General features: G+C 34.0%; 1 protein-coding gene across 1 annotated transcript in view; it reads left to right on the top strand.

Annotated features, from left to right (window-relative positions):
* Window positions 1-23,597, top strand: part of LOC109842712 — a 24,880-nt gene extending 1,283 nt beyond the window's left edge. The window contains exons 4-9 of the mRNA XM_020411573.1: window positions 2,397-2,517; window positions 17,634-17,715; window positions 18,135-18,185; window positions 20,815-20,853; window positions 22,100-22,190; window positions 23,275-23,597. Of these exons, the coding sequence (XP_020267162.1) occupies window positions 2,397-2,517; window positions 17,634-17,715; window positions 18,135-18,185; window positions 20,815-20,853; window positions 22,100-22,190; window positions 23,275-23,408 (518 nt within the window). The 3' untranslated portion in view covers window positions 23,409-23,597. The remainder of the gene's footprint in view (window positions 1-2,396; window positions 2,518-17,633; window positions 17,716-18,134; window positions 18,186-20,814; window positions 20,854-22,099; window positions 22,191-23,274) is intronic.

Raw genomic sequence — 24,416 nt, 5'->3', positions numbered from 1 at the left:
AAGATATGTGGGTTTGCATGAAACTCCCCTAAGCTCGCTAGAGCTGTGGCCCCAGCGGACTCTACTTCTCGACAGACTTCCCACCTTCCCTTACCAAATACCCTCTTTCCTCTTTTTGTAGACTTCAGATAACACCCTCTAACTTCCCCTTCAATCTCTCCTTCCTCAGCCTGTCACCTGTCGGCCTTGTCCTCTTTTTCATCCTACCTGGAACCCATCTACTCCACAGTTGTCTGCCACGTCTCCCTCTAGCCATCTCCATGGACATCCTCCCCACTTCCTTCCCTCCTTCCTCTCCATCATCCTTCCCTTCTCTTTTTCCTTCCTCACCGAATTCCCATTTACTCCTCCACGCTGCCCACATCCTCAATCTAGCCCCCTACTTCTCATCAATTTAGTGTCCTGACATTAAAAACCTTTTACCCTTCACATTAATGTTGTTTATGTTAATTTTCAATATTTAAGGGGGTTTTATATAATTTGAATATTCAATATGTGAGGGTACCCAATAGTTTGGGTATTCTAGAAAACTTCCAAAATATTTTTATTTTTCACTTAACCTCCAGAACGATGTAAGCCCATATTTTGGGTTCCCAAGAAGAAAATATCACATAATATCATAAAGTAATTATTGGGGTTAAAGCGAAAAAAGACTTAAAATGTTTTTGGGATTTTCTAGAATGCCCAAACTTACTGGGGTTAGTGAAATTTACCCTTTCTTTTATGTTCAGGGGATTTGTGCAAAACCCCCATTCTTCAGGAAGTTCTATGAAATGTACTTTATATTTAAGTACGCTTCCAATTTGTATTGAACACTATACAACATCTTACAAATAGGGTCTACCGTTACTTGGCAGCATGGATATGAGTGTGGGACAAGGGACTTATCAAAATTTAGACACAAAGACCCATTACTATCTTCATGTATGCATATATTCATGTATGCATGTCACCTCTATGCAAGGACATTAATATTGGCAGCTAAAAATTAAAAATAAATTTAACTTAACCGCATCACTTGTTCCTCGTGAATTACTCCTAGAATATCAAGAAGTCAAGAAGCCAATATGTAGCCATTCCAACATGACATTGTCTGTACCTTATAGGTCTATAAGCAAAAAAGAGAAGAATGTACCATGCTTTCCTCCGTTTCCTTCTTTCTACTTTTATTTGTTTTTTTCCCTCTTCTCTTTCTTTTCCTTTCTACGATATTTTCTGCTCATTCTCTCAAAATATTTTTCTATTTCACTTTTTTCCGTTGTAACCTGGAAACAAACTGGCTAGACATGTGGATGCGTGTATTGTTTCAAATATACAATTGGCCTCTTGGGCAGTTCCTATAGTGAAGACACCATATGAGCCTAGTCCCAAATTGACTGGAAGCTATGTTGCATGGATACAAGTACAGGCACATGTATGGGTACGAGACACGGGAAATTTATAAATGGTAGGTTACAGGGACACGGCTGAAACACATCAGCTGCAATCATGCCTCTAAGCTAGGTAGCAAATGACCCATAAATCGCAGTTCTTTACCGAGTATGGGTTGAAATGAACCTAACCCTTGTCCAACAACTTACAGAACTAGATGTAAAGGGTAGAGGCATACGTCCAAGAAGTGTATGGAGAGTGTTTTAAATTAAAGCATGTATTGTATAATTGAGTGCACCTCTAAATAAATGTGTACATATGTAAGGAGTGTTGGTGAAGTGTCGAGTACGACAAGTGTTGGGTATAGGTACGGCTTCATGATAGAAGTACCCGTGCAACATAGATTGGAAGATAAAGATGATAGATGCAGGTCTAACTTCATATTTATATATATCATGTTGGGCTTACTTGCAGTTCACATAGTGACAGCATCCTGTGAATTGAGACCTAATTTTTATTCAAAAGTGAAGATGATAGGTTTACATCGCTCTCACATTTATGACTCTTATCCCTAATTATCTTTGTGCAAGCACAGTCTTTAGGTTCACAATCATCCACTAGGATATTCCTGGTGCATCATCTGCTTATGGAGCATCAGGTCTTAGCCTCCAACATCTCCATATTCCTGTATGGCTATGAGCTTGAATCGTACTTCTTCGCAAGAAGTGAAGACCTTTTCTTTGCTTTCTATGATGAATCAGGCTTTAGATAATTTTACACAGTGCAATTACGAACAAAGACCCAATCTGAGACAAAAGCTTAACCTAAGAGTTCTGTATCAACCTCATTTATATTCTTCACGTTTCACAAAAACTAGTGTTCATACACAATTCCTCACATGGTACATATTGTAAAATGTCTAGAAACCATAGGGAGATTTTTTCCTCCAGAGGATAAATTAGTGTTGTCACTTATTCTATATCTTTTAGTTTATGAATAAGTCTCATTTTCTTCTTGTGTGGAAGGTTGCAAGAATTGTGCCAATGTAGCCCCAGATGTGTTCAATATTGAGGAAGATTTTGGAAGAGCAAGAGTCTGTAGCCAATCTGGAAATCCTGCCCTAGTTCAGGAAGCAATTGATACTTGGTGAGTGTTGCGTAATGCTTAAGTTGGCAGAAATTAAATGTTCAGATTGGCTAGGCCTACTTCTGGATGTCAATTTTTTTCAATTATTGTAGATAACCCCTTTGATTAACTCAATTTAGTCTTATCTATGTCATCGTTCTTTTAAAAGAAATTCCTAGAAAGATAAATCTTTCTATCATTATTTTTGTCGTCTTAGCTATTACCTCTGATATCTTTGGTCTTCAAATGTATATCCCCAGTTCCTGGTCTGGTTCTTGATTTACTTTGGAGATAACTTAAATATCACTATAGATTTGAATTTATTGCTGAAGCAAGCATCTAATCTACTGTGCTCATTATATATTTTAGGACAAATTTTGAAAACCATTGTATTTACAAAAAAAAACGCAAATTCCGATCTATTCTAAAAAAAATTGTCAAAACCGACCTAGTTTCAGCCATCTGGCTGAAATTGGGTTGGTTTTGACAATATATTCCGAAACTTCACAGGACTTCAAGTCTCGTGAAGTTTTGTTATGTACAAAAACTTCACGGGACTTGGAGTCCCGTGAAGTTTCGAAAGATTTTTCTTCAAAACCGACCTAATTTCAGCCCGACGGTTGAAACTGGGTCGGTTTTCACAAATATTTTGTGAATGGGTCGATTTTTGCAATTATTTTCTCAAATAGGATGGTTTTCAAAATTTGTCCTATATTTTAATGTAGTATCTTTTAACAAAATAGACAGCTAGTTACCCCCCGTACCCATTGTATTAGGGATGAACAATGCCAATATTGCCAAAACATCTATATGTTTTACTGAAGTACTGTTACTTTTCATCTTCTTTAATGCGTGGCAGTGAACATTCCATGCTTGGTACATTTGATTTGAACTATTGATCAATGGCTCAGATTATTGATTTGCACATAGTTACTGACTCCCATTCTATTCGAGAAAATGGAGAGAAATGCAAATAAAGATATTTCTAATCAACTAGTTGTGCACATGCAATGCACATGGTTAAATATCAAAAGTATTCATTATTTATTTATTTTTTACTATAAAATAAGTCAGATTCATTTTGAGTTAAAATATATAAAGATGAATTATTACATTTATCATAAAATTTATTCAAACATTTTTTAAAAAATTTTATGAAATAAAATTGTCTAAAACTAGGATCAATATACTTTTATGTGCTTACATACACAACATTATTTTTTTGAATTTGTATATATCAAACTTCATGTAACATATTTGTTTATCGGATCAAATCATCGATCTCTAATTTGTTTATCTTAATCATTAAATGTAGTGTTAAGTTTAAAAAAATACAATAATATATTGTTGATGTGCTAATAAAAATAAAACCAAATACTTAATATTAAGATGATTTGTTTAGGCTCAGTACAGAGCACGTACTTTTCACAAGATTGCAAGACATCTTAATTATTAATAGACTTAAAATCAAAAAAATATATACTAAAGATTAATGGTAACTCCAATATAATTTTAGATGACAAAATAAATCACATAAGTATTGTCACGCCTCGAATTTATAGCGAAAATTCATAAATACGGTTTACGTGATAGTAGTGACCCATGCACGAGACAAGTCCCGAACATGAGTCAAACCTGACACTTCATATCACAGAGCTTATCTCAAAACATATATAAATTTGCTGATGATAGAAGTTCAAAGCCATTATATATATAATCAGTACTTACAACCACAAGCTCGCCGTTACAAGCATTTGACAAAATAATGCATATTGTTGACTGCATGAAACACTAAAGAGGAGGTTTTCCCATATAATGTTTTTCAGCGATGTGCCATAACCAAAAGTTTAGTTTATAATATAGCTAGGCGAGATCTGAAAAATTAAGAAAACAACGGAGTGAGCTAGGACTTAGTGAGAACATTTTCCACTAGAGTTCCTAGACAACTAACAAAATAATAACAATAATAATAATTTTTAGAAATAACAAATTATAAGTTTTGCACCACAATTTCAAAAATAGCAAGTATGGTCAAAACAATATACTATTGTTATTTTGTATGGAAGAAATGCAATAGTTTATGTTTCTTTCTTATTTGCAAACTAAATATACTGTAATATATTCTAAAATCAGACCCCTTTTTAAAACAAGGTAAATACTAAGAAAGTAATGGACTATTAAATTTGTGCAAAACCAAAGGTTTGTGATTTTCTCTATTTCACAGTCAACAGTCAATTATCAGATACTTAAATCTCGATGAGTCATTCGTGAATGTGAAAATCACCTCATAGGTCATAGTAAGACTACGAATTATAGCCTAGTAGCATGGAAATACGTAAAACGTATCACATAATAAATAATTCCCGGGAATCGATTGCAGCTAATACTGTCATAGGTTACTGGTCAAATACAGAGAGGCCACAATAAATTTTAAAAGGGCCAAATACATAAGGGCCAAATACAGAAGGGCTGATTACAGAAGAGCTGATTACAGATTAGCCAAATAAAGGTGCATTCACCATATGGATGACAGAATACTCCATAGTGGACTTTTTGAGGTTTCAAGGCATCGAGAATCACTTATTAAATTAGAAACACATCAGTTATTAGAATTTGCTTTTTTTTTTAAATCAAGTGGACGAGTTTAAAACTCATCATTTTAGTTAAAATAGTTTACGGATTTTGCTGTTTCCTCATTTTTATCAGATACTAAGTCATGGAAAATCTTTAAATCCATTAAACTGTTGAAACACGTTCAAAATATTTCTTCAAAAGCTTTCAGTAAAAGCAATATTCACAATTATTTGAGATCGCGTGAGGGCCAAATTCACTTTTCATATTTTATATGAAATCAAATTTACGTTTAATATCTCATTAGAAATTAAAATCATAAGAATCGATCAAATCACATGTCATTTTCTATATATGAAAAAATAATAGAATAATCAAGATCAATCAATTATTAATACTCATGCAATTTTATAGTATAAAAATACTAGTGAGAAATGAACTCACCTCTAGTGGTCACAACTTCCTCAAAATATTATTCTCCTGAATATCAACCAGAACGTATAATATGAATATATAAAGTTAATATTAATTCACGACAACATGTATTATAGGTTAATCAATTCATAATCTAGAGCGAAATAAATTCAAATATGATCAATAATAATTAAATTACTATAACTAGGGTACTTATTGCCAACTTTAGCAATCTATCAAAATTTTAGAACCCTCCTGCACTAGCTTTTGGACTTCCTAATAATTTATGATAAGAAAGAGAGTTATAGGAAATTAATTAGGCTCAAAAGTTGTCTTTTATTCTTTAGATTGGACTTATTTGTAAACAGAGTAAATATCAGGGGTCTATACATAATTATCTTACTCATATATTATCCTAGATTTCTCTTTATGGTTTATTTACAAATCTTTGTGGTTTATAGGGACTTAGAATGAATTTTTAAGGTCATAACTCTCTATCCTCCACTCAAGAGGGTTTATTAGTAAAACTAAAATAACTTATGGGGTCTTGATAAAAGTTTCCTCCCTTTTATGTTGCTCTATACCTGATCGTCTTCCTCTTTCATCCTTTCTTTCTTTTCTTTCTTTTTCCCCGTTCCTCTTCTTTTTTTTCGGTTGAACCGTCTGAGGTATCTCTGTCTCTCCCCCCATCTCTTGCCATGATGGTACAGAATTGCTTGCGATAAGAGTGGCTGGCGGCGTGATCTTCTTCGGATCTAGGGTTAGTTTTTATTTTCTTTCTTCTTCTTTTTTTCCCTCCAGTCAATCACATAAATCTTAAACACATAAAAATTCTCTTTTGCAATCCTAGTTCTTAGCTTTATAATTATAACAAGTTATCATCCTCACTCATTCTATTTTGATTCAAATTACCAGAATTTACTATGCAAAATGAAAGTGGGTTATACCTTAATGATTTGGGTACTGATTTATTTTCTTGGTTTTACTTTCTCCCTTCACGAGGTTTCTCTAGCTCCTAGAGAATTTGTTGAGGATGAGAGAATTTTTTTGTGGGTTTCTTTTTATTTTTCGTTTATTCTTCTGTTGAGAATGTGCCACCCAAAACATCGAATGACTTTTAGCCATTAAAACACATACTTGGCAGTTTATTAAGAGCTAGTGGTGAAATTTCAAAGAAACTCCTTAATTAGTTTCCCTAATCTTTATTTAAGAAATTTTTTTCATTAATTAAATTTTGAAGCACTAATTACTTAGGCTACTATACTCTCACCTCCTAATAAAAAGTTTCGTCATCGAAACTTAATATACCTTAATCTCCAAAGAGCTCTGGATGTTTTTCTCTTATAGAATCTTCCATCTTCCAAGTGGCTTCTCTTTCAGAGTGATTCTTCCATTGAACTTTCATATATTTGATTATTCGACGCCCAAGTATTTGTTCTTTATAATCCACAATACATTTTGTTTTTTTCATAAGTCAAGTCTGGCTTGAGCTCCACTGTGGATAACTCAACGATCACATTTGGATCTCGGATGAACTTCCGAAATATCGATATGTAAAATACATCATGTACTCCGGATAAAGATGATGGTAATGCTACTTTGTACGCCACTGGACCAACGCGTTCTAGAATTTCAAAGGGACCGATAAATCTCGGGTTTAACTTCCATTGGATTCCAAAACTTTTTACTCCACGGGTAGGCGGAACTTTTAAAATAACATGATCACTAACCTAAAATTCTAATTCTCTCATTCTTTGATCAACATAACTCTTCTGACGACTTTGTACAGTGCGAAAATATTCTTTAACTAATTGAATCTTATCAATTATTTATTGTATCAATTCTGATCCAAAAAGTTTTCTTTCTTCAACATCATCCTAATAATAGGAGACTTACACCTTCTTCCATAAAGAAGTTCATATGCTGCAATCTGAATGCTAGCTTGGTAGCTATTATTGTATGCAAACTTGGCCAAAGGCAGATAATCTTCCCATGACCCTTTCAATTCCAGTACACAATATCTCAGCATATCTTCTAGTGTTTGAATTGTCCGTTCTGATTGGCCATATGTCTATGGATGGTAAGTTGAGCTAAAATTTAGTTTAGATTGCAGAGTTCTATGCACATTTTTCTAATATTCTTATGTGAACCTAGGATCTCTGTCAGAAACTATTGATAATGGTACACCATTCAATCTCACTATCTCATTAATGTATATTTTAGTTAGTTTTCTAATAAAAATTTCATATTGATAGGTAAAAAGTACGCTGACTTTATCAACCGGTCAACAATCACCAATGTTGCATTATTTTTTCTCAAAGATTTCGGAAGGCCAGTGACGAAATCCATTGTGATCTTTTCCTATTTTCATATTGATATATTCAAGTTGTGGACTAATTCAGCTGGTCTTTGGTGCTCAGTCTTTACTTGTTGGCAAGTGAAACATTCTGTAACATATGTGACAATCTTTTTTTTCATATTATTCCACCAATAGATTTCCTTTAGATCTCTATACATTTTTGTTGATCCAGGATGCATAGTGTATAGAGAGTGATGTGCCTCCTTTAGAATTTTTTTCTTTGTCTCGAGTATGTTGGGCACACAAATTCTAGTTCCAAACCTCAAGGACCCATCTTTGTGTATCATAAACTCTCTTTGAGTGCCTTCTTACACATCTTTCTTTATCTTTACCAGTTGAGGATCATTCTGTTAGTTTACTTTAACTTCATCTAGTAGAGAAGGTCGAATCACCATATTTGCTAATTTAACTCCAATTTGGTGGACTCTAATTTCAATTCCGGTACAATCCAAGTCCTCCAATATTTTTCTTTGAGAAGTAATTAAACATGCTAAATTGCATGAATTCTTGCGGCTCAAGGCATCAGTAGCAACATTTGCCTTACCGAGGTGATAATTAATGGTCATATTATAGTCTTTCAAAAGCTCCAGTTATCTCCTTTGCCACAAATTCAACTTCTGGTTAAATATATATTTCAAACTCTTGTGGTCAGTATATATTTCACAATGTATTCCATATAAATAATATCTCCGAATTTTGAGAGCAAATACGACTGCCGCTAACTCAAGATCATGAGTGAGATAGTTTTGTTCATAAGGTTTTAACTGCCTCGAAACATATGCTATGACTCTCCTATTTTGCGTAAGTACACATCCCAATCCTCTTCTAGAGGCATCATTATAGATAGCAAAGCCTGTGTCTTCGTTGGGTAATGCAAGTATTGGCGCAGACACTAGTTGACTTTTTAGCTCTTCAAAGCTTTTCTCACTTTCATCTGACCAAAATTAATTTAACTCCTTTCTGAGTAAGACGAGTTAGAGGTGAGGTAATATAGGAGAATTCGTCCAAAAATTTTCTATAGTAGCTAGCCATACCAAGAAAGCTATGGATCTTCGTCACATTAGTTGGTCTATCCTATTTAACTATAGTTTTTATCTTTTCATGGTTCACAGAAATCCCTTCCTTAGAGATTACATGTCCAAAAAACGCTATTTGCTCCAACCAGAATTCACATTTCTTAAGTTTCGCATACAATTATTCTCTCTTTAATGTTTGGAGCACGTCTTAAGTGTTTTTCATGTTCTTCCTTGCTCTTTGAGTATAACAAAATATCGTCAATAAATACAACAACAAAGCGATCCAAGAAAGATTTAAATACCCTGTTCATAAAATCCATAAATGCTGCAGGTGATTTGTGAGCCCGAATGATAAAACTAAAAATTCATAATGATCATAGCAAGTTCGAAATGTAGTTTTTGGCACATCTTTTGGCTTAATCTTTAACTGATAGTAACCAGAACGGAGATTAATTTTGGAAAATACTTGAGCTTCTTGCAGTTGATCAAATAGATCATCGATTCTTGGTAATGGATACTTGTTGCAAATAGTTACTTTATTCAATTCACAGAAGTCAATACACAGCCTTATACTACCATTCTTTTTCTTTACAAACAATTCAGGTACACCCTATGGTGACACACTAGGCCTAATGAAACATTTATGTAAAAGTTATTGCGGTTGCATCTTGAGCTCTCTCAATTCAGTAGATGTCATTTGATAAGGAGTCTTAGAAATAGGACTCATACCAGGTACTATGTCAATTGAAAATTCGATCTCTCTATTTGGAGCATTCCTAGAAGTTTATCTGGAAGTATCTCTGAAAATTCTTGGACAATTGATATCTCTTCTAAGCTTGGATTTTCATCATTAATAATTTCATTTGAAGCCAAATAACCCATATATCTACTCCTCAACGCTCGATGTGCTTTAAGGGCTGCGATGATTTGTAAGGGTTCTTGAGATTTACAGCCATCAAAACAAAATTTTGGTTGGTCAGGAAATTTAAATACTACTTTTTTTTCTCGACACAAAGAAATATGATTTAAGGATAATCAATCCATTCCTAATATGACATCAAAATCATTCATTTCCAGCATTACTAATTCTACTGGGAGTACATTGTTTAGAATATTGATTTTACCCTTACAACCCTGATTTGATACCAATACATTACCCCCAGGTGTACCGACAAGTAATTCTTGTATGGTATCAGAGGGTAATTTAATTTTCTTAACAAATTGTGCAGCAATGAAGGAATGCAATGCACCAGAATAAAAACGTACTCGAGGATGAATTGACGCAAAAGTTATTGTACCTGTCACCACATCTTTATTCGCTTTAGCTTTCTTCTCAGTCAAGGAATAGACTCGAGCCTTGGTTTGAGGATGCTTGTTCCCACTATTGGGCTAGCCGGTGTATTTCGAGATGGTTGTTGTAGGAGCAGTTTGTAATTTTGTGATATTTCTATTTGCATCTCAAACAAGTTCCAGTATTTCTCCAATAATTTTTCGTTTCATGTCTTGATTTATGACAAACATCACATCTCAAAAGCTTCTGGTTAGGAAATTGCTCCTCTCCGCATCCAATATTCTGCTTTTTATTTCTCTAATTTCAATTTCTCCCGCTATGATTATCTGGTCAAAATTGCTTCTTTGGGTAAGAGCTACTCGTCTCATTCTTTGGTTTTATATCAATCTTATTTTTTTTCAATTAATAAGGCATTCTTTAATACTTCTTCATATGTAAAGAGTTCAAATACACTAACCGTCCTAATGTCTGGTCGAAGTCCTTTGAAACGTCGAGCTCTATCCTCTTCCTTACCTAACAAATAAGTAGCAAATTTAGCAAATTTCGATAAGTAAGTGAATTCCTCCTCATATTCAGCTATCATTTTATCACATTCCTCTAACTTTCGGAATTCTTGTCCTTTTTGCTTGCGGACCATTGAGGGGAAATACTTTTCATAAAAAATCTTTTTTAATTCCTCTCATGATATCTTGTACGCATTTTCTCCCAACGTCCTGACCTGCATTTTCCACCATCCATAAGCACGGTCTTTCAGCATGTACACTGCATAATCGACATTTTCCTCTTCAGGGCATTTCATGTACGTAAAGACTTTTTTTATTTCAGTAATCCAATGCTTAGTAATCATTGGATTAGTAGTTCCTTCGAAACTGGGTGGAGATAGTTTCTTGAATTCCCCACTTCTTAATTTTGAGTGTTCACTGTTCTGACCATTCATCTGATTACGATCGATTTGATCTTATTGTCTGGTGACTGCAGATGTCACTGCTTACAGTAGTTCCATTAGTGCATTGTTGTCTATTGGATTTTCTGAGGTGAATGCATGAGCAATTCTAGATCTCATCATTTCGCTTATCGTTTGATTGAGATCCTCATCTCTGTTAGGAAGGGTTTGATCATTACCTGTAGTCATATCTTCCTATAAATAATAAAATGTGTGGGTTAACTATTATGCAAGAGACAATTTCTAAGCTCATCCCATATATGCAATTCAAGTAATTGTAAATTCAATCATTAAAACAACATAGTGACATAAATTAGTATTACAAGCCAAAAGTATATTATTGATATTTAATTTTTAGTTCATACACATATGCGAGTATATGGGTTTAAATATATACATGTTTTTCTACAAAAAAGTCCTATATACACCAAAAGGGTAACTAAGAAACCCCATACATTATTCTTACAAATTTGTGCTACCAGCTAAATTTTACTCCGTTGAGGAAGAGGAGCTGCTGGAACTAGACTCATCGGTTGGCTCGGTCTCCTTCGAGTCTTAGCAACTATCCGATTCAGACATAGGATCTGAATCGATGCCACAAGTTCCTCATCCTTTAAGATTGAGATCTGCACCAATACCTATGATATTCGATTCACCCTCAGAGGAGGCAAGTCCTTGATTAGCATTAGAAATCTCGGCTACACGAGACTCCATACCGGAGGGATCGAATGAAATCATAATAATTTCAGAGGGTGAGGACTCTATGGGAATAACTTCTACCACTGGCTCATCCTCATAAAAGGGATTAGTCTCGAATTTTGAAGAATCTACTGATATAATCTCTACTGACTCCATATCAGAGGAATCTGTCATCTCACGATCGACCAAAATCTCCTCTAGATCAGTCTCGTCAGAATCATACTTCTAGTCTTTTTGGCTGGGTTCCTAAGAGTTGTCTATTGAGGTCGTATAGCTAGAATGAGCGTCTAAGGAACTGGTTGATGAATGTATCTGCGTCATCCTACAAAAGGAGTACCATCCATCAGCATACTAAAATAAAAGGAGAAAAATAAAATAAATAGGTATTAAGAAATACTAGAAAAATTCCAAATAAAATAAAGTCAACTAAATCCCACATGTATCTTTCTTAATATATTAAAAGGCCTTACTATAAAGCATTTATATGCATATGCGTGTATGTATATGTGTGTGTGTGTATATATATATATATATATATATATCTCCTACATACATATATGCCACAAAATCAATCATACGATAACACTCATGTAACGTATATACACTATGCTAACGCCTCCTTCAAGGTTTCTAATGTCGAAACCTATGACTCTGATACCATCTTACTGTCATGCCTCGAATTTGCAGCGGAAATTCCTAAATACGATTTACGTGACAGCGGCGACCCATGCATGAGACAAGTCTTGAACATGAGTCAAGCCTGACACTTCATATCACAAAACTTATCTTAAAACGTATATAAATTTGCTGATGATAGAAGTTCAGAGCCGCTATATATATAATCAGTACTTACAACCCACAAGCACATCGTTACAAGCATTTCACAAAATAAAGCATATTGTTGATTTTATGAAACACCAAAGTGGAGGTTTTCCCATATAACGCTTCTTAGCGATATGCCACAACCAAAAGTTCAGCTTATAATATAGCTAGGCGAGATCTAAAAAATTAAAAAAACAACGATGTGAGGTAGGGCTTAGTGAAAACATTTCCTACTAGAGTTCCTAGATAACTAACAAAATAATAACAATTATAATAATTCCCAGAAATAACGAATTATAAGTTTTACACCACAATTTCAAAAATAGCAAGGTACGGTCCAAACAATAGCCTATTGTTATTTTTATGGAAGAAATGCAACAATTTATGTTTCTTTCTTATTTGCAAACTAAATATACTGTAATATATTCCAAAATCAGACCCCTTTTTAAAACAAGGTAAATACTAAGAAAGAAATGGACTATTAAATTTGTGTAAAACCAAAGGTTTGTGATTTTTTCTATTTCACAATCAACAGTCAATTGTCAGAATCTTAAATCTCGATGAGTCATTCGTGAATGTGAAAATCACCTTATAGGTCACACTAAGTCTATGAATTATAGCCTAGTAGCATAGGAATGCGTAAAACGCATCACATAATAGATAATTTCCTTGAATCGAATGCATCTAACATGACCATAGGTTACTGGCCAAATACAAAGAGGCCAAAACAAATTTCAGAAGGGTTAAATACATAAGGGCCAAATACTAAAGTGTCGAATACAAAAGGACCAAATAAAGGTGCATTCACCATATGGCAGGCAGAACACTCCATAGTAGACTTTCTAAAAGTTTAAGGATATCGAGAATCACTAATTAAATCAGAAACACTTCAGTTATCAGAATTTGCTAAACATTTTCAAATCAAGTGGACGAGTTTAAAACTCATCATTGTAGTTAAAACAGTTTACGGATTTTACCGTTTCCCTATTTTTATCAGATACTAAGTCATGAAAAATCTTTGAATCCATTAAACTGTTGAAACACATGCAAAATATTTCTTCAAAAGCTTTCATATAAAGTAAAATCCAAAATTATTTGAGATCGCATGAGGGTCAAATTCACTTTTCATATTTTATATGAAATCAAATTTACTTTCAATATCTCATAAAAAATCAAAATCATATTATGAGTTAGGCTGCGAGAGAATCGTTCAAATCACATGTCATTTTCTATATATGACAACTTAATAGAATAATCAAGATCAACCAATTAATATTACTCATGCAATTTTATAGTACAAAAATAATAGTGAGAAATGAACTCACCTCTAGTGGTCATAACCTCCTCAAAATATTATTCTATTGAATATCAACCACAACCTATAATATGAAGATATAAAGTTAATATTAATTCATGACAACATATATTATAGGTTAATCAATTCGTAATCTAGAACCAAATAAATTCAAATATAATCAATAATAATTAAAATCTATAACTGGGGTACATATGAGCTTATTGCCAACTTTAGCAATCTATCAAAATTTTATAACTCTCCTACACTAGCTTTTGGACTTCATAATAATTTATGATAAGACATGGGGTTATAGATAATTAATTAGGCCCAAAAGTTATCTTTTATTCTTTAGATTGGACTTATTTGTAAATAGAGTAAATAACATGGGTCTTTACGTAATTATCTTGTTCATATATGATCCTATATTTCTCTGTTATGGTTTATTTACAAATCTTTGTGGTTTTTAGGGATTTAGAATGAACTTTTTTAGGTCATAACTTTCTATCCTCTACTCAAGAGGGTTTATTAGTAAAACTAAAATAACTTAGAGGGTATTGATAATTTTCCTCCCTTTTATGTTGCTCTATACCTGATCGTCTTCCTCTTTATCCTTTCTTTCTTTTCTTTCTTTTTTTTTCCTTTCCTCTTCTTTTTTTCAGTTGAACCGTCTGAGGTATCTCTCTCTCTCTCTCTCTCTCTCTCTCGCCATGGTGGTACGGAATCGCCAGCGATAAGAGTGGCTGACAGCGTGATCTTCTTTGGATCTAAGATTAGTTTTTCTTTTCTTTCTTTTTTTCCCTCCAGTCAATCACATAAATCTTAAACACATAAAAATTCTTTTTTACAATCTTAGTTCTTTGCTTCATAATCATAACAAGTTATCTTCCTCACTAATTCTATTTTGATTCAAATTACCAGAATTTACTATACAAATAAAAGTGGGTTATACCTTAATGATTAGGGTACTGATTTATTGCCTTGGTCTTTCTTTCTCCCTTCACGAGCTTTCTCTAGCTCTTAGAGAATTTGTTGAGGATGAGAGGATTTTTTTTGTAGGTTTCTTTTTTTATCTGTTTTATTCTTTTGTTGAGGAGGTGCCACCCAAAACATCGAATGACTTTTAGCCATTAAAGCACTTACTTGGCAATTTATCAAGAGCTGGTGGTGAAATTTCAAAAAAAAACCCTTAATTAGTTTCCCTAATCTTTATTTAACAAATTTTTTTCATTAATTAAAATTTGAAGTACTAATTACGTAGGCTACTACAAGCATATTAAAAATTTTGCATGAAAATCACTTCTAAAGATTCCTAATTTTACTCAAAAAATTAAGTTTTACTCTAAAATATTAAAAAAGTATTATCCTTTATTCGTTTTTTTCATATTTAATTGAGCCGAGATCAATCCTTCTCTATCTTTATCTTTTTCGTGGGCAATTCTACTGTAGTGTCTTTCTTGTCTATATCAATTGTGATATTAGGTTAATATATAATAAAGAGCAAAAGACAAGACAAGAGTCCATAAATATATAAAGAATATTTGGATCAATCAAATTATATTACTACTCATAATTGATATGCTTTAGAGACAATATGTATTGACAATCTTAAATTATAAAACAGATTTTATGGGCCCTCTAACATAACTTCTTAATGCAAGCAATCCTCAAGATTAATGTTGAAAATCTCTTGGGGTCAGGAATAAACAACTAACAAGTTTGTAGTGAAAGCTAGGGGAACGTAGTACATTTCTAAGAATTATTAATCTTTACTTAATTTGCTTATAATAACATAGTCTCATTATCAACTAACTGCAAGGCCTAGTATATTATTTTTTATTGGGCGTTCAAGGCAATTAAAGGACCTAGGTGAGTCCTCATAGCAATGAATGTTATACAATTTAAGTACAAAAGAAAAATGTGGGTTGATCAATGGTGTAGTTGGTGAGGGGGAAACTCCAGCAACTTAATTTGGATATGTGACTATATTATAGATGAAAATGGAGAAGGGTGGTTTTGAAAACAGTGAGTGTGTAGGGTAATTAATATGATTTTTCTTTGTGTTGTTTTCTTCATTCATTTTCAAGATACTTGTGGTCTTGTGAATATATATAGCTATAGCATTGCTATTCTCTTTTGGTTTTGTGGAAGAGTTTGAGTGTAAAAATAAATAAATTATTTAATCCGGTTAAAATAGGATCATATAAGTTAAGCTTATACATGAAATTTACTTTAACCAACACCCATATATAACTATTATAATTGGTATTGAGGTCTAAGATACATGTAAAATTCTCTTTGACTTTTATACAAACAGTATCTATTTAAATAATAATAGTATAATTAAACTTAGTGATATGAAAAAAGATCAAATATATGATATAATTAATTACTTTAAAATAATTTAATCTAATCTAATAAGAAGAAAATAGATGAAAGTGATGTGAAAATTATTGCAATTTCATAATTCATAATTTTTAAACAATCTAATCTAATCTAATAATCTAATCTAATGAGAAGAAAATAACAATGGCACATACGTGTTGAAAGAAATGAAAGTGCTATGCAAATTATTACAATTTTTTATATGAAAAAAATCAGACATACAATATAATTAATTATTTTAAAATAATCTAATCTAATCTAATAAGAAGAAAATAGATAAAAATGCTATGAAAATTATTGCTATTTCTTTATACGAAAAAAGATTAAATATACAATATAATTGATTGCTTATAAAGGCACGTATCTATAGAAGGAGATGAAAGTGCTACGGATATTATTGTAATTTCTTGGCTTATATATATTGCTATTTGATGTTGCATGTGAGAGGATATCAAATGTAAATAGAGTTCAATTTAAATAATATAGTATAATTAAACTTTGAAACTAATTATGCAGTACCGTGAACTATTTGAATCTTAGTCGATGAGAGATCGCCACATTGTGTGCTCAGATCGTAACCGTTTGTTTTGATTTTTCTTTTTTATAATTTTGAAAACGATTTTGTCTCTTTAATTTGTTTGGTGGATTTTGCACGTCCACATACATTTGTAGGTCTGCGTTGTTCCTGGATTCGATCTTTAGGGCAGATATTATTTATCTTGTTAATTTGTTTGTTTTTTGCATTTACGCCTTTCATCTTGTATATATTTGTAACTTTGGCATTTAACAATTTCATTCAGGTTTACAATTCAATTTAAACTATATTCTTTTCTTCATACTATGTATATCTAATAAGAATTTATCAATTTATCAACTTACTCTTACTTAATGGATTATTATTTGAATTCTAAGGGTATTTTTATGAAAGATTTTCCCACTCGTGCTTTTAAAGGGAGTATGATTTTGGAAAACAAAGCTGTTGATTATCATATTGATTTCTATGTTTATCTTCACAAGTGGGAAAAACGTATTCTTGTACTTGACTTCTCCACTGTACTTACATCTTCAAGTGACATGAATCAATACTACGAGCATTTAGCCCTTTCTATCTGGTCCGAACAGCAAATTATCAAGGTCCAGATTAGGCCAACCTGGATTTCTTTATGCTAAATGCAACCTGATTGTTATTGGCTCTGATGACTCATGCTGTCTCCTATTGGCATACTTGAAGTTCTCTTCTTATTTAACCCAAGTTGAATTTTTTTGTATTGATGATCATTGCTTTTTCCCCCTTTTTCTGTAGAATGGTTCCATGCTTACAAGTACACTTGTTTGTTTTTCAGCCCAGTTGATTGCATTCACTGGACTTCTGCTGCACAACTTTCTCTTCTTGAAGATGAAATGCGTAGGGTGGAGAGGGTTAATGTAAGCATATACTTTTATGGCACATATTTTTCTTCTCCATGAACAGGATATAATGGGTCACCTAAAATAGAATTTTATTGGTAGTTGTCACAATGTTGAAAGTTAGTTATGTCTTCATTGGTTGTGTTATGTATTTAAGATACCATATTTTTTAAAAGAGCTTTTTGCAAGAACATTAGATGTTCATTACTTTTCCAAGCCCTTTATTTTGAAGATACCACATAATATATTGTACTTTTATCATGTGAAGTCTTGCTGTTGCTTTTCTCTATATTTGGTCCTTTTGAGATGTAAATGTATAGTCGATGTTTTCTTTGTTAACTTAATTGTAGCCTATGTGACATGTATGAGCCTTTTCATTTCATCATTAGTATCTGAAAGTTTTTGAACTTACAGAATTAATGTTTCCATTCTCACAGGTTGGATTAATGCTTGCTGGAATGGGGTCCTCATCTGATGTTTTTAGAATGGTAATAGTGATGCCTAATTTTTCCCCCTTTTTTTCATTTGAAAAGACATAGTCTGATCTTAAATTTAGAATCTTCTATTACCCAAAACCTCTTTTTATTTACAAGTGAGTCAGGTCTCACTGGCAAAGTGACACCTACTAATAGATGAAATATAAGACTTCATTCAGTACTCCGATTTTGGAACTGGCCCAAGTGACCTTTTTTTCACGTACACAGCAGCATGCTTCTACAAGATACTACTAGCAAGCTACTATTCTATAACCCACTTATTTAGTTTCATTGGAAGTCCGCTTTAGAATTTGAGAAGTCCAAAAATAGATCATTGTTGTTAAATATGTTAATTTAGATTCTGGCTTTCTGCTTACATACTCAAGGGATCTAGTAGCACAACCTACATAACCAAAAACCTCCATTTTCACTTGCATGGTTGCCATAAGTCCCATATCATTCTTCTTATCAACATTCCCATTATTGTTGACAAGAGCTCTTCTCTTGGCCGTGTTTAGTACCTAGACTGAGGAGGAGGAGAAAAATGAAGGATTCAACACCTGGATCTCCCTTTCCTTCAAACTTATGTACTTGACCACTTGTCTATTCCTTTTTTGGGCATTCCTTGGATAGGACTGCTATGGTGCTCCATTTTGAGGATTCCAGAATCTAAAATTATTCATACTTCTCTTGTAAGTCATTCTAAGAAGCACCGACTCGTGAAAACTCCCCCCGTCCCCGTGTCCGACGCTTGTCGGGGACGGACGCGCGTTCGACACGCGTTCGACACGCGTCAGACACGGCGTCAACGGCGTCGACACGGTCAGCTCTAGTCGACACGGCGAAGTTGAGGGCGACACGGCGAAGTTGAGGGCGACACGGCGAAACCAGAATTTGAAACCCAAACCCGAAACCCAAACCCGAAACCCAATTTCAAAGTTAAAGAAACCAAAAACCCTAACCCTAGCCGTCACTCGTCAGAAATCAAAACTTACCCGATCAATAGTACGTCCTCGTCTCGTCCTCGTCGTCAGCTCTCAGTCACGTCCTCGTCGTCGTCGTCGATCATCCCCGTCAGCTTCGTCGTCGTCGTCGATCATCCAAGGTCAGTCGTGCTCTCTCTCTCTCAGTCGATCTCTCTCTCTCGCAAGTACGATCGATCTCTCTCTTTCCGATTCTCCCTTTCCCTCTCTTATCTCTTTCACTCCCTCTCTCCTTCTCTCTCTTTTATCTCCCTCTCACCACACAAGAGCCCCCGTGAACTTTCCGTTCCCCAGAAAGACCCCCACTCAATTCCCACTCACCCGACAAACTCCTGTTCTCTCTCCCTCTCTCTCTCAAATATCGCACATAACCCCACGCTAATTTTAAAGTGACGCTGCCCACGCTGCTCTTTAAAATTATTATTTTCTTGCTACTGTTCTGCTGTCCCCCACCACGCTGATTTGCTGTTTTAAAATTATTTTCTTTTGTTACTGTTCTGTTGTTGGGGGGTAATTAGTATAGTGATCTTTGGTTACTGTGTTTCTGTTCGATGTTAACTGGTATACTGATTTCTGGTTACTGTCTTACTGTTGGGGGTTAACTAGTATAGTGATTTCTGCTTACTGTTTTGCTGTTGGGGGTTATATTTGTCATTGATTACACAAGCCAGTGTTACATAATAATACAACATAAAAATTGATCTATTTTTCTATATGTTCATCTTTTCTTTCTTATCTTCTTTAACATTATTATCTTTAATTCTCCAAGAGATCATTGTCATCCCGACATCTTACTTCACACCTGCAACACACACAGACACACTTTCCATTAGTTTCTTATTTATAATCCCCACTTTACATAACAAAAAATATGAAAATGTAATAGGAATTTAATTCAATATTGATCTATATATAATAATAATATTAAAAAATCTAGCCGTGTCGCCGTATCCTATTTTTTGGGGTTTTGCCGTATCCGTGTCCGTGTCCGTATCGTGTCCGTGTCGCCGTGTCCGTGTCCGTGCTTCATAGAAGTCATTGCTACCTGGCTTGGGCTGGCCAAAACGAGAAGTAGCTGAGCCAGAGCAGACGGTAGCTCTGGTTATTCATGTCTATACGGGGGATAGATTCCATGAGGACCTCAGTGGTAGATGGATGAGGAGGCCAGTAAACATGTCAAAACCCCTGACTAAGGCAGCATTTTAATTTATTATCATCCACAAAGAAACTCATAGTCTTTTCCAATAATTTATATCCCTGACCTACAAGCAAATTGTTAGCAAATTCATTCCACTTTCCTGATAATGACTCCCATGACAGATGTTGCTAAATATGGTGTTAAGGATTTCAATAGTTTAAAGATAAAATTTTTGAGCGGGCTATGATTCTCACATTAAACCCAAATTGCAAACTTCCGTTTTCATGTGCTAAGAAACCTGAAGCCTTGACATGAAATCATTTTATGTGCACTAATGAAAGCATGTCAATTGCCAATAAGTTTATTCTTTTTAGCATGCTAGTTCCAGTCATTAGCTTACTGTTTCTAGTTCTTGTTATGACTTTTAACTATTTTACTTGATTCTTCTTGGAGAAATGATACTGAGATTTCAGTAGTTACATTCGTTCCGTATTCATTATTTATTGTACTCATATTGTAGGCAAGGTCCACATGGGAAAAACGGCAGTCAAAAGTCCTGGTATGACCACTTCACTTCATCTTTATAGAACTTAAAAGTAATGTTCTATGGTTATACCACCAATATATGATTAGCTCTCTTCATAAATTTCATAAATTGCATTACGTAGGGCATGCTTGGCAATCATAGGTTATAATCCATTGGTAGATTATAATCCAAGTGGATTAAAAACTGTAGGATTTTGGCAAAGAGGGTGGTGTGTAATCCAAATGCTTTGTAAAAAAGACCGAAAACCCTTGTCCCTTGAAAGTGGGAAGAGAGAGAAGGGAAAAGAAAAGGATGTGCAAAAGTAATGGGCTGTTCTGTCATTTACTTGGTCAAAGATGTGAATTATAATTCCCCTAAAAGAATAACCTTGGAACCCTGGATTATGTTATTGTGGATTATAATCCAAAATAATCTGCTAAAATTGTGGTTACCAAACATGCAAAAGTGATTATAATCCACTTTGACCAAGTTGCCAAACATGTTCATACTATTTCTTGGCTCAAAATAATCTCTCATAAAATTCGTAGTCCAGAGCATCTTAGTTTTCTGATTAAAATCTTTCTGTATGAAGACAATTTTTCTTGTGGTTTTGCTTCAGCAAATTTCCCGAAAGCAAACATATGAATTATTGGATTAACACATTGACCAAGGAAACCTGAGGCGGACTATCGAGAGAGAATGACCCTTCCTCACTCAAGACACTAGGGCCCTATCCGAAGGTTCTGGAGAAGCAAGAGAGGGTTGTTTCAAAATTTTGACCCTTTACAGATTCTATCAACATGTCAACTATAATAATTAGATCTACATTGGAAAGAGACTACTATTGCATATTGACAATTTTAAGTTACTATGCTCCACTTCTGCTTTCCTCTTGGTATCTCACCATATGTAGAATCACAATCTCTATTACAGTTACAATCTCCATTAGATCTCCATTAGAAAGAGACTGTTGTTGCATATTGACCCTTTCCAGATCCTATCAACATGTCAACAATATTAATTTGGATCTCCATTAGAAAGAGAATGCTATTGCATATTGACAACTTAAAGTTACTAGGCTCCACTTGGAATCTCACCACATTGTAGAATGACAATCTCTTTATGTCCATACCTTCATGTATCTTATTAACGATCCATGGAGGCACCAGTGGGAGACATAGGCTTCAGTAGTTACTTTATATTCCTAATTGACTTCCCAATTGACAATGTTTTCAATATAAATTGTGCATTTCATATTTTTCTTCTTTCCAATGTGCAGGAAAAGGCTCGGGTACGAATGATGAAACAAAAAGGTTCAGATGGATCTTGGAGCGATCTTTGGGTAAACCCAAAAGATTACCAAAATACAGGTACATTTTATGGGGCAGAAAAAAATGGATTCGGATCCTGTCCAATGAGGTGGTAATTGGAGAGGGTCCGATTGCTGAAATCGTAGCCGTTTATTTCAATTTCAAGGGCTAAATATGACCACATAGGATTCAGCGAATATCTAGAAAACTATTGTTGTCTAACTAATATGAAAACCCCTTTTGTGATTAGTCAAAATCCTAATTGGAATAAACTGCTATGATCTGAGTAATTGCGCTCTCTCCAATTACCACCTAATTGGAGAGGATCTGAATCCATCAAATAAAGCATTTTTTAGATATTGGTCCATTGAATCATTCATACTTTTTTAAATCCACCAGATCAATGAAATTGCTATTTAGCCCTTTAATTCACATTACTTACTTCAAATTAGTCAGCATGGTGAATCGTCGTGTGGATTGGGGAATACATTCCATTAAACTAAACATTTTGACTTGGGTTTCCAACTTTCCAATATTATTGAAGTTTATATAAAATTCAAACCCGTTTTCAATCCTATCGTAGAAGTTAAGATCAAAACCATTCCATCTTCTCTCCTGATGGTCATGTTCTCCCCTCTAACCCATTTTCAATTAGTGAGGAAGGGCTAGATCAATCACTTACCCACTAGTATCAGGAAATTGGATGGAAAAACTAACAGAAATAATAATTTGGAGCAACTTATTTGAATTGGGAGACCAAGCAGTAATTTCAATGATTAGGAGCCTAATTTTAAAATCTGAAAGATATAAGAGACTGATATCTAAAATACCCAAAGTAAAAAGTAAAAAAGGCGTGAAAGTTATAAAGTTATGGGATCAGAGTACAGTTCCTTTCAAAAAAGAAGAGATCAGGGATTTCTAGTCCCAGCCGTTTCTCCTTTGAGAAACGATCCAGTAGACACTGTCCATTGAATAACTTATGGACCAAGCAGCACAAACTGTAGGTTTAGCAAGACTACACTGATGCAAGGATTAAACAGGCTTTGGTGCGTGACCTATCAAATGAACAGAATTCACTTCCCTCTTCCATGCTGCAAAGCTTGTGTGCATACGTAACAATGAATGAGAATGCTTTGTTTGACAGAAGAAGAAGAAGACAACGAGAGAATGAAGAAGGCTGCAGCAGCAGCTCGAAGGTGGAGAGAATACTCGAGGAAAGGCACAGATAGACCCCCTACCTTCAAGCTTCCAGGGACGGTTGTTAACAAGGATCAATGAAGCAGACATTGCACATAGTTTCAAATGTGAAACCTGTATACTATGTTTATAATTTCCATTTTTAGAGAGCTTATAATAGATCATTGTGCTCTCGCTTATTCAAACATGTAATATATGTAAATGGTAGAACATATACAACTTTTACATTGAGTAAAATTGGGGAAAAGAATCATCTTTCAAAGTGTTAAATGATTCCCTTGCGCGCGCGTGCGCACACACACACATATATATATATATAAACTTTAACATTTCCATGTTATATATTATTCAAACATGTAATATATGTTAATGGAGTAACATATACAACTTTTACATTGAGTAAACTTTGGAAAAAGAATCATCTTTCAAAGTGTTAAATGATTCCTCGTGCTTTGTCTATATTTATATAAACATCATAAAACTTTAATCTTTCCATGTCACCGTTTTTGGCTCTCCTTTGTAGTGAATAAATTTCAATTGCAGCTACATTTGTTAGTGATAACACACAAAAGTAGCATATAATTTGTAGTATTAACATTACTCCAATTTGTCTGTGGGATATGAATCTGCATAGATTTCATTACTCTTATATCATCTTATGGTCTCTTTTTCTGTACCATAATGTTAAGAGTTATGATAATAAGAGAAGACTATTAAATTAAGAAGAAAACAGCCTTTATTAATTGATGATTCCTTGGTTCATGAGCGCGCGTATTTATAAATGCTAGATGACATAATATAGCAAGTCCCAATACTAGGTTTAGAAATAATTAATTAAGGAGAACATAATGCACCACCAAATATATATAGAAGCTAGGAAACGATAAATGTAGATTATATCCTACTATATTTAATATATTAATTGCATATTATATTCAACTGATGAGACCCGATCATCCATGGTATTTACGAGTATGAGCTGATGAAACCGAGGCAATCAACAAAACCAACTTAAAAAGGATCGAAGAAATCAAGTTACGGTAGTAGATCGAACAGGAGGGGCTCCAGGTTTTGAAAGCAGTAACAAAT

Source organism: Asparagus officinalis, chromosome 5, assembly GCF_001876935.1.
Source record: "Asparagus officinalis chromosome 5, Aspof.V1, whole genome shotgun sequence".
NCBI lineage: Eukaryota > Viridiplantae > Streptophyta > Magnoliopsida > Asparagales > Asparagaceae > Asparagus > Asparagus officinalis.
The sequence above is the reverse complement of the archived record's forward strand: the minus strand, read 5'-3'. Positions and strand labels throughout refer to the sequence as shown.